This window comes from Empidonax traillii, unplaced genomic scaffold, assembly GCF_003031625.1.
Source record: "Empidonax traillii isolate 1590-97213 ecotype Southwest subspecies unplaced genomic scaffold, ASM303162v1 scaffold50:size1795014, whole genome shotgun sequence".
Classification (NCBI taxonomy): domain Eukaryota; kingdom Metazoa; phylum Chordata; class Aves; order Passeriformes; family Tyrannidae; genus Empidonax; species Empidonax traillii.
This window is the reverse complement of record NW_020955243.1, coordinates 1772041-1785755: the sequence shown is the minus strand read 5'-3', so window position 1 is coordinate 1785755 and position 13715 is coordinate 1772041. Positions and strand designations below refer to the sequence as shown.

General features: G+C 43.3%; 3 protein-coding genes across 5 annotated transcripts in view; 1 reads left to right on the top strand and 2 right to left on the bottom strand.

The window, feature by feature from the left end:
- Positions 1–6150, bottom strand: part of YIPF1 (Yip1 domain family member 1) — a 6710-nt gene extending 560 nt beyond the window's left edge. The window contains exons 1-9 of one of the 2 annotated variants that reach the window (XM_027879110.1): positions 6115–6150; positions 5821–5894; positions 5032–5165; positions 4366–4446; positions 4174–4261; positions 3940–4056; positions 2813–2979; positions 2044–2226; positions 1000–1094 (exon numbers count right to left, since the gene is read on the bottom strand). In XM_027879110.1, coding sequence (XP_027734911.1) covers positions 1005–1094; positions 2044–2226; positions 2813–2979; positions 3940–4056; positions 4174–4261; positions 4366–4446; positions 5032–5165; positions 5821–5851 — 891 coding nt within the window. In that variant the 5' untranslated portion in view covers positions 5852–5894; positions 6115–6150 and the 3' untranslated portion in view covers positions 1000–1004. Of the gene's footprint in view, positions 1–999; positions 1095–2043; positions 2227–2812; positions 2980–3939; positions 4057–4173; positions 4262–4365; positions 4447–5031; positions 5196–5820; positions 5895–6114 lie in introns of both variants that reach the window. The other variant, XM_027879109.1, reaches the window with a different exon arrangement.
- A 1147-nt stretch (positions 6151–7297) lies between these two features.
- Positions 7298–11345, top strand: DIO1 (iodothyronine deiodinase 1). 2 transcript variants are annotated; one of them, XR_003570682.1, is made up of 4 exons: positions 7298–7705; positions 9091–9230; positions 9979–10178; positions 10651–11345. XR_003570682.1 is itself a non-coding variant. In XM_027879107.1 (4 exons), the coding sequence occupies exons 1-4, from the start codon at positions 7375–7377 to the stop codon at positions 10714–10716; spliced, it is 741 nt and encodes a 246-aa protein (XP_027734908.1). In that variant the 3' UTR covers positions 10717–11345. The 2 variants fall into 2 exon arrangements, 1 of the variants encoding a protein (XP_027734908.1); XM_027879107.1 differs by having other exon boundaries at positions 7375–7705; positions 9091–9234.
- A 448-nt stretch (positions 11346–11793) lies between these two features.
- Positions 11794–13645, bottom strand: HSPB11 (heat shock protein family B (small) member 11). Its single transcript, XM_027879108.1, has 4 exons — positions 13465–13645; positions 13099–13167; positions 12510–12553; positions 11794–12015 (listed from the first exon to the last, which is right to left on the bottom strand). The coding sequence occupies exons 1-4, from the start codon at positions 13538–13540 to the stop codon at positions 11908–11910; spliced, it is 297 nt and encodes a 98-aa protein (XP_027734909.1). The 5' UTR covers positions 13541–13645; the 3' UTR covers positions 11794–11907.
- Positions 13646–13715: the final 70 nt, after the last annotated feature.

The window sequence follows — 13715 nt, the reverse complement described above, 5'->3', positions numbered from 1 at the left end:
CTGAAAGAGACAAATAACTCTCATGAATATTTCAGCTCATCACCAGAGGACACAATAAGGTGCACATTTAGATCTAAATACTGAAATTCATTACTGTCATATTGATTCTTATTAGGCATCTGGGATGAGACACTGATTTTGCAGGAGGAAAAGCCACTAAAATTGACCTGCATGATTGGATTGTGTCATTTTTTATTACCACTTCTGCTAGGCGTATTTAGCCATAATTTATTTTTATTTTTATTTATTTTAAATTGAATATAGTTTCTATTCAGTAAATACCCTGATTTCCACAGACACACTTGTGGATTGCACAGAGGCCTGACCTCTGCATGTTTATTAGCCTTTTCCTGGACCTGATCCACAGAATTATCCAACAGAATTCAAATGTCCTCCGCTGCTGGCAGCACTCCCAGCTACCAGGAAGCAAACCCTCAAACTATCCCACACAAGGAATGCAGTCCGTAGGGATGGCTCAGGCTCCAAGTCAGCCCTGCCCAGAGCCTACACGGATGTCCCCACACTCACAGCTGCTGCTCTGAAACGCTGTCACAAACATAAGGGGAAAAAAAATCCAACTTGCTTTTTGCATTAAAATGAAAGAAAAGCAATAAACAGTTATATCCTGGTCAAGTTTTACTTGTGCAGAATAAATTCAAATAAATGCTTTGGGGTTTTTGTAAGCAATTGAGGGGAGGAAAAAATCCTTCACGTGACCTCTAGGGCTGATTGTTTATTTAAATGTGTGTTTCTTCACCAAGAGTAAACCTCAAAGAAAAGAAACATAACAAGTCTTTGTTCCTCAGAGTCTTTTCAGTTTTTATGTCTATAGTTAAAACTTACAACTGAAACACAGTTCATAAAGGGTATTTATGTATACACCCCATTTGGCAAAACTGGTCTGTTAAACCCTTTTTCACTCAACCACAGTGATGGGGAAAAGTTTCAAGATGTCTGTGAAGACTACAGAAAAAAAAAAGGTTTAGATTGGATTCTTACCTCATTTAGTGACTCTTTGTTGTTACTGTTGTTCCATTGTGAGCAGGGATAATAGGTGCAGGAAAATCAAGTTCAGGGGCATCAAAAAAGTATGCCTACAGTATTATTACAGAGGAGAAAAAGACTGTTCAGAGAGAAACAAATAGTGCTGTGTCATCCCAGCTCTTTCTTTCCACATCCACATCCACATTCACAAGGTACAAACACAGCACTGAAGTGGCACGTTTGTATCTTTTTCTGTTTTTCTCAAATTAAAAACGGTCAATTAAAATGGTGCACTAAACGGCACTTTTAAATATAACAGTTAGCAGCCAAGGCCTTTGAAAAAGGCCTGCACTGGAAAGGATTCGACTGCACATGTAAGGAGAGATGTGTTTTGCTGTCATTCCCCTGCACACTGGGGGGAATCAAATCTATATAACCTCAAAGCCAGGGGAAACAGAAACAAAGGCTGGATGACACCAAACTACCCACTGCAATGAAAAGACAAATAATTTAAATATTCATAATTGTGTATTTCAGTGGCATCAGGGGCTTCTGTTTTATGACCCTTACTTTACTAAGGTTTGTGTATGAAAACATAAACCTGCTACAAAACTTGTAAGCACACACTTTATACTGACCATTTAATCATTTTAAAGGACTAGCATAGTGTTCATTGAAATAAACTGCAACTGGGTAGAATAGAGATTAATGCTTTGCATTAAATTATGATGAATCCCAGGTAAATTCAAAACTGTTTTGTGAGAGTTGGACTTGATTATCCTGATGGGCCCCTTCCAACTTGGGATATTCTAGCATCTATCACTGACTACTGAACTTATTACCAGCACTGTCAGGGTCAGATTGGCATCAATTTTTGCTACGTTTAAAACAATTGGAGCTTTTACTTTCGAGGTTTTTCACAAGTACTATAACCAAAGGTTTTCCACTGACCAGCCAACTGTTGGGGACCTAGGCAGCCAACCCCTCCTTCCCTGTACCAGAACATGTCACCAGTCCCAGGACATAACAGTTTGGGGAAAAGGAAAGGCAGTGTCCTACCAAACAGCCAACAGCCAGCAGGGCATGGAGCAGAAGGATGGTGCCCACGGTGGCCAGCGCAATCCTCCGGTTGTCATCTCGGACAGCGGGCCAGAAGGTCATCACCAAAACTGACCCTGACAGGCACAGGGAGAACACCACCAGCACCCAGCGCACCACCTTCTGTGGAATGATCCACAAAATCTGCAAAAAGGGAGGAAAAGGACTGTTGAAGAGGCTGTGTGAAATGGGGATTCATTTATTTAACGCATTGTTCTCTGACATTTCATCACTTCCAGCCAATTTGTGCACAAATTAACTCGTGCCTTATCTGACATGTCTTTATTTGAGGAAACAATAACAGCAGTGATGAGCTTTACACCCAGACGTGACAAGAGTGTGTCCCCTGAGTTAAGGCACTCCCTCCAAGGCTTTTTTCCCTTGCCAGAGTGGCCCAGAATGGTCCCTGCCAGGGAAACTTGTCCTTGGAGCCATCCTGCACACTGATGTCTGTTCCCTGGGGACACACAAATGCCAATTCCTGAGGCTGCCTCGGGCTGTCTGCCACGCTCACCAGCAGCATCTTACTTAGATTTGTTGCCTCTGGGGCAACAACCTGTCCTGGGCTTTTCCAGCGTGCACAAGACATTTTTCCACTAAATAAACTTCAACAAAAAGAGAAAATGATTTGCCTGGTCCCCAAGATTTTGACAAATATCAACAATAAAATAAAAACCAGCAAATCTTCTCAACCAGGACATGTAAGGGGTCACTCTTCAGCCATACGTACCGCTGTGGGAATGTAAATGAAGAGGGAGTAGCCATATACACACACTATCTCCAGGAATGAATAGGAGACAATGTTCATAACTTTACTGTTCCTCCACATCAGGAATCCCCAAAGAGCAAGGGGAACGAGCCAAGCATATGCATAAATTGTTGTTGCTGCTATGGACACTGCAAATACGACAAAAGATTTAATGTCCTACTTGAAATCCAGACAGAATCAAAGGTGTAGAAGCATTCAGTCTCAAAACTAGAAAGATACTTGTGAAGTTACTTTCAAAACATAAAGTTTGAATTATTAATAAACAGAGAACTTTGCATTTACATCTAGTTTACACCCACTACTGTGCCAGCACTTGAACTTAGTTTAAAAGTAAAACTTGAGAAAGTATTCCTTTCATATTTTCAATTTCTTTATTATCCCTGAGTACAAAATGCTGTCAGTAACAGTGTGAAAGGAAGAGCCATGGAGGAAAGAAAAGCTTAAGTTAAAAATAGAAATTCACTTACTAACAGCTAGTGTCAAATCTGAAATTATTAAAGTGACTGCATTCCCAAGTGGCAACATTCTTCCAAGTACACTATGGATTTTGGAAACAAACAGAAGCCCTGTTCCTTTTCAGGGACAGCAGTCTCCTTCGTAATACAAAGACAGATACAGACAAACTGCCTCCTCACTCTTCAGTTCTTTGGGGCACAGATCAGTTGAGCATCTTTAGCTTATTTTTGAGTTTACCAGACCGTAACAATTTCCAGCCTTCAGTAGGTGATATGGGTAATTAATTTAGTAATTTTCTGCCTGAGGTCTGCAGGTTCCTAGGAGGCCACAGATCCAGAAAGGCACCTACAAAAGCACCATGCTAGCGAGAGCTGGGCTTTCACTCTGTATGAGGGGACATCCACTAAGACGAGAAAATAACTGCTCTAATTACTCCTGCTTGCTCTACTAAAACCCTCTACTAATTTATACCAGTCACAGCCCACTGTATGGACTCGTTTCACATCTCTAAGAATTTAAAGACAGCAATAAAGCAAAGCTGTGACCTGTTTACTTCATTAGCACATAAAAACCCAAAACTAAACAAACATCCAAAACCAAAAATCCAGACCCACAAACGACCACTTACAAACCTTTTCTGAACTCAGGCACGTAGTGATATGTGGGTTTGCCCAGATGGATGAAGAAATTCGAGAGATTGCCACTAACAGCAATGGTGAAGACGAGTGTGGCACATATCCAAAAGGGACCTGAAAAGGAAACAAGTTCAATAACAACTCCTCTGCCCTCCTGCTTTTCAAGGCTAGCAAGTAAAAAGAAATACAAACTTGAAATATTTAGCACAGAGAAGAACACCTCGTACGTACCATAAAGGTCGGGATTGCTGCGGATATACAGCCTTACAAAGTTCTTCCCTGGCACTGGGAACACGGAACCTTTGATTCTGTCCAGGACCTGTAAAACATACGGACTTGTCTGACTGAAAATACAAGAAAGCAAAAAACCTCAGTAGCTAAGGCATAGTTCAGAAAAGTTCTCCTCTGGAGCAGAGTATTAACCTGGTACGTGTCCACATCGAAGAAGGTCTGGTAGTACTCAAATGTCCAGAAAGGGGCACTTTTCTTCTGTCCTGCAAGCAGCTGTATGGTGGGAAAGGCAACATGGAAAATGTTACAAGCAAGCAATTTATGCATTACTAGCTCATTTACACAGTAGTTACATGATTTCTGTACCCAAAGAAAAACCAAACTTAACAGGGTGGTGCTTCCTATAAGTTATTTAATGGTTTCCCATTCCCTATTTAATATTTGTCAGCAGCTAGTCTCTTATCTCCCTGCAAGCAGAATCTGGCCTGGGGTTCTAAAGAGTAGCCTGATGCTTCTTGCTGCCACATCATCTGTAACACACGCCCTCATCAGCATCACAAGTTCCCTAGCTATCACAGAATCACAAAATGGTTTGGGTTGGAAAGGACCTTAAAGCTCATCTCATTCCAACCCCCTGCCATGGGCAGGGACACTAGACCAGGTTGCTCCAAGCCCCATCCAACTTGACCTTGGACACTTCCAAGGCTGGGGCAGCCACAGCTTGTCTGGGCAACCTGTGCCAGGGTCTCACCACCCTCCCAGGGAAGAATTAGTTTCTAATACTTAATCTAAACCTATTGCCAGTTTGAATCCATTCTCCCTTGTCCTGTCACTCCCTTTTCTAGGGCTGAGCATTACCTCTGTTTTATCGGAGTCGTCAGTCCCCAGTAACTCGTCATCCTCTTCCCTCCCTGGCTCCTGCAGGTGGCTGTGCTGGTTCTTGGGGACTTCAACTGGCTCATCGATGCTTATGGTGGTGGCATCAGGATTTGCTGCAAGCAAATTAGCTGCATCGTCAAATTCTGCAAACAAGTACATTACAAGACAGGCGATGATCAAGATACTAAAATTTCTCTTCTCATGGCTCAAAACCCCCCATTAGGACCCTGAGATAGGATAATCACTAGCTTAGGCATGTCAGATATGATCTCTTTCTCAAAGTGACACAGATCAAGCTGAACATTTACTTAGTCAATAAAGTGTGAGGCTGCCTTTCCTGCCCATCTGCCTGCAGGATGACACACCGGCACCCCTGGAGCTGCCTTCCCTCCCTGCCATCAGGTCCCTGCAAGGACAGGGGGAAGCTGCATAATTTTAATAGTCTCCAAAAACTGACATGATTTTTTTTATCAACAGTTAAGGAAGTCCAAAACCACAGCCCTTCCCAGGTTACAGAGTGCTCTACCCGTTTCCAGCTTTCACTTTGTACCACGAAGGATATCTATCAGTCAGCGATTCCACTCAACGCAGTTACAATTTTTATCTCGCCAGCAACTCAATTCCACCTCAGAAAATTCACCACCTGCAAAACTCCCAGGGGCGTTTCCACTCAGAGAACGCCCAGAATCGCTGCCAAAGCCTCCGGCACCAGGCGGCTCCCCCAGCCGGGCCCCAGCCCCGCGCCCGCACCTGCGACACGGCCTTTACCTTGGAATTTGAGGTCGTCCGCAGTCGCCATTCACCCGCCTGCGTGGGGACCCGCTCCCCGGGGCTCGGCCCTCCTGCAAGGGCACAGGGGCAGCGCTGGGCCGGGCGGGTCCCGAGCCCTGCCTGTGCCAGCGCCGCTGTCACCGCGGCCGCGCCCCACGCTGTCCCCGCCCGCCCGTGCTCCCTGCGCTCCCGGCCCGGGCACCCTCACACCGGACACCCCCACAGCGGGGCACCCCCACTCGGGTCACCCCCAACACCCCCCGCGCCCCCCGGCCCGGGGCACCCCCGCACCTCCGCCAGACCCGCACCGGCCCCGCTCCGCGCCCTTAAAGGGGCCGCGGCCGCCGCGCCGCTCCGGCCAATCAGCGCCCCCGCCCCTCGGAGCGGAACCGACCCGTCGCCGCCACGCCCGGTGCCGGCCAATCAGAGCCCGCGCGGCGCTTCCGCGTGCGCCTCCGCCCGCCCCCTTAAAGGGCCCGCGCGTGGCGGCGGCTGCGGGTCCGTGAGTGTGTGCGGGCTGTGTGTGCTCAGATGTTTGCTCGGTCTGTTACAAGCGCACATCACACACTGACATCATTTACATTTTATCATAGACTCACAGAGTGGCTCGCGTGGGAAGGGACCTTAAAACTCATCCAGTTGCAAATCCTCTGCCACGGGCAGGGACGCTTTCCACTATCCCAGGTTGCTCCAAGCCCCGTCCATCCTGGCCTTGGACACTTCCAGGGATGGGGCAGCCACAGCTTGTCTGGGCAACCTGTGCCAGGGCCTCACCACCCTCCCAGGGAAGAATTTTTTCCTAATATCTCATCTAAACCTACTGTCAGTGGGAAGCCATTCTCCCTTGTCCTGTCACTCCAGGCTGTCAACAGTCTCTCTCCATCTTTCTTGTAGGCTCCCTTCAGATACTGGAAGGTCTCAGTTATGTCACTCTGAAGCCTTCTCTTCTCCAGGCTGAACAATCCCAGTTCTCTCAGCCTTTCCTTATAGCAGAGGTGCACCATTTCTCTCATCACCCTGATGGCCTCCTCTGGACTCGCTCCAACAGCTCCATCTCTTTCCTGTGCTGGAGACCCCCGAACTGGATATTATATGTATTGTGGTATATCTACTTTTTTTTATCCTTCAAGCCCCAAAGTGCCAAACCCTGGTGTGTGGCAGAGCCCCAGGGCAGGCAGAGCAACTGTTTGCACAGCACCTGCATCACCCCAAGGCCCTGACCATCAGCATCTTAGTCTTTAGTCTGGGATTCAGGGAGAACATCCCGATTCAGCTCCTTTCAGTAGTAAAATACACTTCTGTTGTGAATAAACCTCACAGCTCTGCAGTGAGCACAACACATCCACCCTTTGCTGCAACTGATGCCTTTGGTGCAGCTGGAGGGAGCATGGCTGGCAGGCTCCTCGCTCATGCAGAGGCTGAAGTGCAGAGTGTGCAAGGAAAGGCAGAAATCCAACTAAACACGTGAACATTTTCCTCCCCGTCACACTCCACCTTTGCCCCTGTCTCTGCTGTGTTCCCATCGGGAGCAGCCAGACCTCCTCCAACACAATGTTCAGCATCAGGATGTTCCTACAGAAAACCCTGATTCTTCTGCAGGTTACTCTGTCTGTCCTTGTTGGCAAAACACTGATGATACTGTTTCCCAACGCCATGAAAAGATACATCCTAAAAATGGGCGAAAAGAGCAGAATGAACAAGAATCCAAAGTTCAGCTATGAAAACTGGGGTCCAACTTTTTTCAGCTTCAAGTATTTGCTGTTTGTGCTGAAGGTGAAGTGGAAGAGGCTGGAAGATGAAGCCTTCGAGGGACACCCTGCTCCCAACACGCCGGTGGTGACCCTCAACGGGGAAGTTCATCACCTCTTGGATTTCATGGGAGGTCAGTAATTGAGCCCTGTCAGATGGGTTTGGTTTGCTGAGACCATAAATGAGGGAACAGGGACAGGCATCTGGCACCAGAACTTTTTGGTAGTTGAGAACCTTTTGCAAGAGCTGGCTCTGCTTGGAAATACCTTTTACTGAAAACCAAGATAATAATTTGTTTTAGGGAGAGAAGTTTCAGAACTGAACCACGTGCAGTGATTCAGGAGTATTGGCTGTTGTTCCCTGTTGAGACAGAAAATCCCACACCAGCTACCTCAGCCAGTCTAAACCCTAGAAAGCACAGGGTGGGTTTTTCCAGATCCAAGGTGGCTGGAAATAAAAGCTGAAGTAGCTGCTTTGTACTTTGTCCGCTGCCTCCCACTGAGACCTCTGTACAACGTGGAATTAATCATTAAGCTGCAGCCTCTGTCCCCACGGGAGGGATTACATCCTTCTCTCTCTGCTTTTCTAATTATATACAGATATTTATGTAGAAAATGGGATGCAAATTTGGAAAGGGATACACAGCATCTACAGGAAGGTACACTTCTAATAAATTCTTCAGGATGTGAATCTATGTTAGCAGCAGCTTTTGAAGTTAAACCCAGCCAGAAGGAAGGTCTTGAACAAATTTCATGTAATTTAGCATAACCAGAGTAAAAGAGGTGCTTAAAAATCCTGCAAGTTCTCTTAAATTAAGGACTTGCAAACAGATGCCAACACCTGTGGGCATATACTATTAATTTGTAAACAACTGCAGACACTTTTGCCAGTGGCTCATGTAACGTTAGCTTAATAAATAATAACATATAACCAGGGTTCTGTTTGAACAGGAAATTACAGAAATACACTGAAAACATGAAAGCCTGTGATGCATGACTGAAAAGTCTGCAGCTTCCCCTCAGCTCAGCTTGAACTGACACCTCTGAAAAAAATCAGGACATGTCCAACAGGCCTAGGAAAAGGCACTACGGCACTGTGCTTTATGTCCATCCCTGAACCACCGTCCTTGGAAAACCTTGCAGATGGGCCATGTTTGTTATTTTTGAAGTTGCTCTGTACTAAGGATCTCAGGGAGGCTGTGCCACATGCTCTGTGCCAGTTCCCTATCCCAAAACATCGGTAACTTGAGAATTAGCTCTTGTGATAAGGAAAAGAGAAGCTGGAAAGGGTTCCCTCAGTTGAACTCGTTGCTGGATGCAGCACAAGTCAGAGCCACAGAAAAGAAAGCATCTTTATGCCTGTTTTATGTAGATGCAGATGTTCTGCTGCTGAATTGAATGAGCTAAGAAGGTTATGGGATAAGTGATTTTGTGTTGTCCAGGAATCTCTGTGTATGCATTTAATTCTGCCCTTCCTGATTTAACCACAAAATGTCCATTTCTTTTTTTTTCCACCTAGATAATCGTCCTTTAATCCTGAATTTTGGAAGTTGCACCTGACCTTCGTTTATGTTAAAATTTGATGAGTTTAACGAGCTCATCAAAGATTTCGGCTCAATAGCAGATTTCCTCATCATCTACATTGAGGAAGCTCATGCAGTAGGTACAGCACAAACAGCACGGTTGATGCCAACAACAGCTTCATATGCGTCATTCCCTTTAGGGAGAAAACGTGTCAGAGCAAAGGAGGGAACTGCAAATGGGAAAGAAACCTTCCTCAAATCCAAAGTGGCAACACCACATCTAGGGACCAGCTTGTGTCTGTAATTCTCCAAAGATTCTACTCACACACTTTACACAGTTACTCCTGCTGAACACACTCAGCTCCGCAAAGGTGAAGGACATAGTTAACGCCTTCACAAAACTTCCTCTCCGTGTTAGTACAGCTCCTTTTGGAAAGGGGAAGAAAAAACATTTCATAGAACAAAGGTTAGGTACGCAATGTCAGCACGTTATGTGTTTTTTTTAAAAAAAAAAAGATTCATTTCTAACATGTCTCAAGAACAGGATGCAGACTCCAATAGAATATATGTTCCCCAACTTGTATCTTTCTAGGGTTGATTTATGTGGGAAAATTTCAGCTAAAATATATAAAATATTTTTGAATCCAGGGCAAGGGTAAAATAGTTTGCTGAAATTAAAGAAAAAAAAATAAATCTTGGGACCACTTATTTGAAAAGCTCCAGTGATCCCATACTCTGAGGTGGGCTTTCATTTCATGGCAAGCTTTGGTGTTAGGAGCAAACTCTGGGAGTTTTTAACCCAGTTTTGGGATATGAGACAGTACATCTCTGCCTTGCACCCATTCAAAGTGCTCTTTGCTAAATCCCTTTCTCATTTGCTTTAGATGGATGGGCTTTTAAAAACAATGTTGTTATTAAAAATCACAGAAGCCTTGAAGATCGAAAAATTGCAGCACAATTTCTTCAGAAAAATAATCCTTTATGTCCAGTGGTTTTAGACACTATGGAAAACGTGAGTAGCTCAAAATACGCTGCCCTGCCAGAACGACTCTATCTGCTTCAAGGAGGGAAAGTCATCTACAAGGTAAAAAAAAAATCAGTAATAATGAGCACAATATGCTAAGACTTTTAAATTTCAAAATAATTTGAGACCGCTTTACATTTATTTAATTCTGTTTGAGAGCTAAAAATTTCACAATTCATTGTAACTATGGAGAGAAATAAAGATCCATCAAAACCAGCCTGGGCTTTTAAAATGTACATATTTGATGTACACCTCAGTCTTGCTCAAATATTTATCTTTTGGCTCACTAGTAACCCTAGGTACGTCTAAGCTGTGAGATCCAGGAACACTTTCCAGTTCCAGGATGCAGACATTGGCCCTATCCCAGTGACGCAGCAGGGTGTAACCTGTGCATACACCATCTCCCAGCGATGGCTGCAGTGCAAAGGGAGCCCAAGCACACCTGCCCACAGTTCTGGTGCAGCTGCTGTGCTCCAAAGGACTTCTGCTCTGACTGCTTGAATATCACTGTGTCATTTTATTGCCTTTGCAGGGAGGATTTGGGCCTTGGAATTACCACCCCCAGGAAATACGTGCCATCCTGGAAAAGCTGAAATAGAAAAAGAAGAAGATTCAGAGTAAAGACTGGATAAAGAAGTTCAAGAACAATTTCTCACAGACATAAGTGTAAAGAAGAAAAAAGAATTAAAAAACAACAAGAGACAACGAGAAAAGGAGTATTTTATGTACCTCTAAAGAGTATCTGTAATGGGGTTCATTACGTTTGTCTAGAGGCTTTCAAGTGTCATCAGTACAGCCCCAACTACCGCTCTGTAGTATCTTACTCCACTTATGCCACAAGCAGTAATGTGGTAACTGGGTCCATTGAGCTCTCATACCATCACTTACATTTGTAAGGACTGGAAACCAACATTTACATTTGTCAGGACTATCCTGCAAGATGAACTTCAGGGGTGGTGACTCCTGCAAGAGTCTTCTGGCATGCAAAACAACTGATTCAACATTACTAAGGTCCTCTTTCTCTTGTATACATACAACTGTTCCTAAACATTCACTTTCACTGATTTCAGGAGGCTTCTGAGCAAGGCAATCTCCACTGACACTTGTTTCCGTGAATATTTGTTATGGCGGCCACAGCATAAAGCACTGAGGGCTGTGACCTGATTCTAGAAAATATTTATAGAAACAAGGGCTTGATCTACAATTATTAAAAGTCTATCAGAGCAATTCATTTGGCTTCATATTATTTCCTTCCCCACCCTGCCCCTCTTCCGCAGGTTATTTCCAAGCATTAGCAGTTTATATTCATCCTTGAGCTGATGAGAAAGTTACCAATTTACGGACTTCTGAAGGACTTGCTTGACAGTAGGAAGCAATACATCCCATTTATGTACTTAACACTTTTTTTTCAATTCAGAGTGCAAGGGAAACATTTTACAGGACACTGAGTTTTAATTCATATGTTAGGAAAGCCTGATATAAATATACTAATTTAAATGGACCCAGTTATGGTCAAGTGTTCTAAACTGACAGTTTAGGTTATAAAATAAGAAAGCTGTTACTGCAATTAATAAGCATGGCACTGTGGTTGGAGTTGATCTTAATACTCTTTTCCAACCTAAATGATTCTATTCTATCCGTACATTAAACCAGCAGGGAACACATACTATATCCGTACCTCCAAAAAACACTTTAATATAAGGTTCCAATAACAAACATTCTCTGCAATACAGCTATCAAAATGTCACTTCAGTACAAAAAAAAATTGAGGTCCAAATTTAAGCTGGACTTAAGCATTTTCTGCTGTGCCCTCTGCCATCACCCGGTGCACTGACACAAAATGATCAAAGGCAGATTTGATGATGAAACGCAAGTAAGTGGCCTGAAATTCAGGAAGCTGCAGAAGGAATACAAAAAAAGTTATTGCATTCTCTGAAGTGCCAAAACTACCAAACAACATTTGCAGAAGTTTGTTAGACAGAGGAATCTAGACACTTCTATATCTGTCTTCCAATTGCTCCAAATGAAGCTCTTTAATAACATCTAGCCAGCTTCAGAGTTTCTTCAGATGATAGCAATTCAGAAAAGTCCCATCACTCCTGAATTCTGCAGCCTTTTAAAGGCAACAGTTGAAGGAGGGAAGATTGCCACACTTCTGGAAAGGGCCCTCCACATAGTTAAGAGCACTAGGCAGGTGCAATTTCATACCATAATCTACAAAGGAGCAGCTGGGAAATGCAATTTCATACCTCGATCTACAAATTCCTCTCTCTAACACCAGCTGAGCATATAATTGTAAATAAACACGTTTGAGGTTTTTATAGTTTCTCCCCACTTAGTCCAGACATCCCATTTCATGATCCATTACTGATGTACACCGTAAATACTTACTGGAAATTCTTCCATTTGGAGCTGTCCTTCTGTGTGTTGCAAATCTAGAAAACATATTTTAAAGCAAATAATGAAGAATGATGTGAAATGCTGTGAAAAGTTTTCACTGGACTCAGAGTTCAAGTGAATTTAAGGACTATGAATTTACACTGCATATAGAAATTGTTCTTTTTTATTTTTACAAGGTGATTTAAGAGAACAAATACTTTTTTGCGTTATCTCAGTGTATATATATATATATATATCTCCTACTCATTACACTGTGTTATAAAATGTCACCCAAGAGGCACTAAAAACCCCAAACAATGCAGGAAATGGCACTCTATTATACTGTGTAAGCCTGTTTTTAATTTTTGGAACATAAAGTGCACAACTAGTGCTTTTAGCCCTTATACAGCATTTTATTTTCCAAACAGCTACAGACATCAGCAGTGTTTATAAAATTCACTTAAACATGACTATTACATTGATGTCTAATAAAATAATCACCAAGCCACACTTCACTCAACAAATAGATGTGGGGTTAAAATGATTAATTGAAAAAGACTGACATTGTTCCCACAAAATCCCTGTTTCTTCAGAGTCTTACCTTTTTCAATGCACTGTTCAAAACCCACAGGGTCTTTAGATATACTTCTTTCAATCCTTAAGGTCCGCACTAAAACATATATAAATTTGAGATATCAACACAAGTTCTGATTCTTTATTGATAATGATATTTATTCCATCACTTTTCATCCACAAAGCACTTCAAAAGCATTAACTAATCCATTCTTCCTCAAACCTATGGAGGTTGTGGACGTGAGAGACGATTCCTTTGTGGAGTTAAATCTTTATGGATCTGTTAAAAAGTGGCTACTTACAGATCATGACACAACTGTGATAATTTCCATAAAGGCAGAGATACACATTTTAATATAGTGCATATTACCTACTGCAAGACACGAAGTCTTACCCAAATAACACTGGATCGCAACTTTGCTGATTTTCACACATTTGGGAAAACCAATAATGAATTCCTGTGGGAACATGCCTGTTGTCGTCCAAAACGTTTCAGAATTCCTGTGGAGACAACAGGACAAAACCCTCACCTGCACCTTTCCATCTATAACCACCTTGAAAGAAATTTATCACAGAAAAATATGGAGGGGAAAGAAAGGGGGAGAGAGGAAAAGCAAGGGGGAAAAGCAAAAGGAAAGGGGGGGG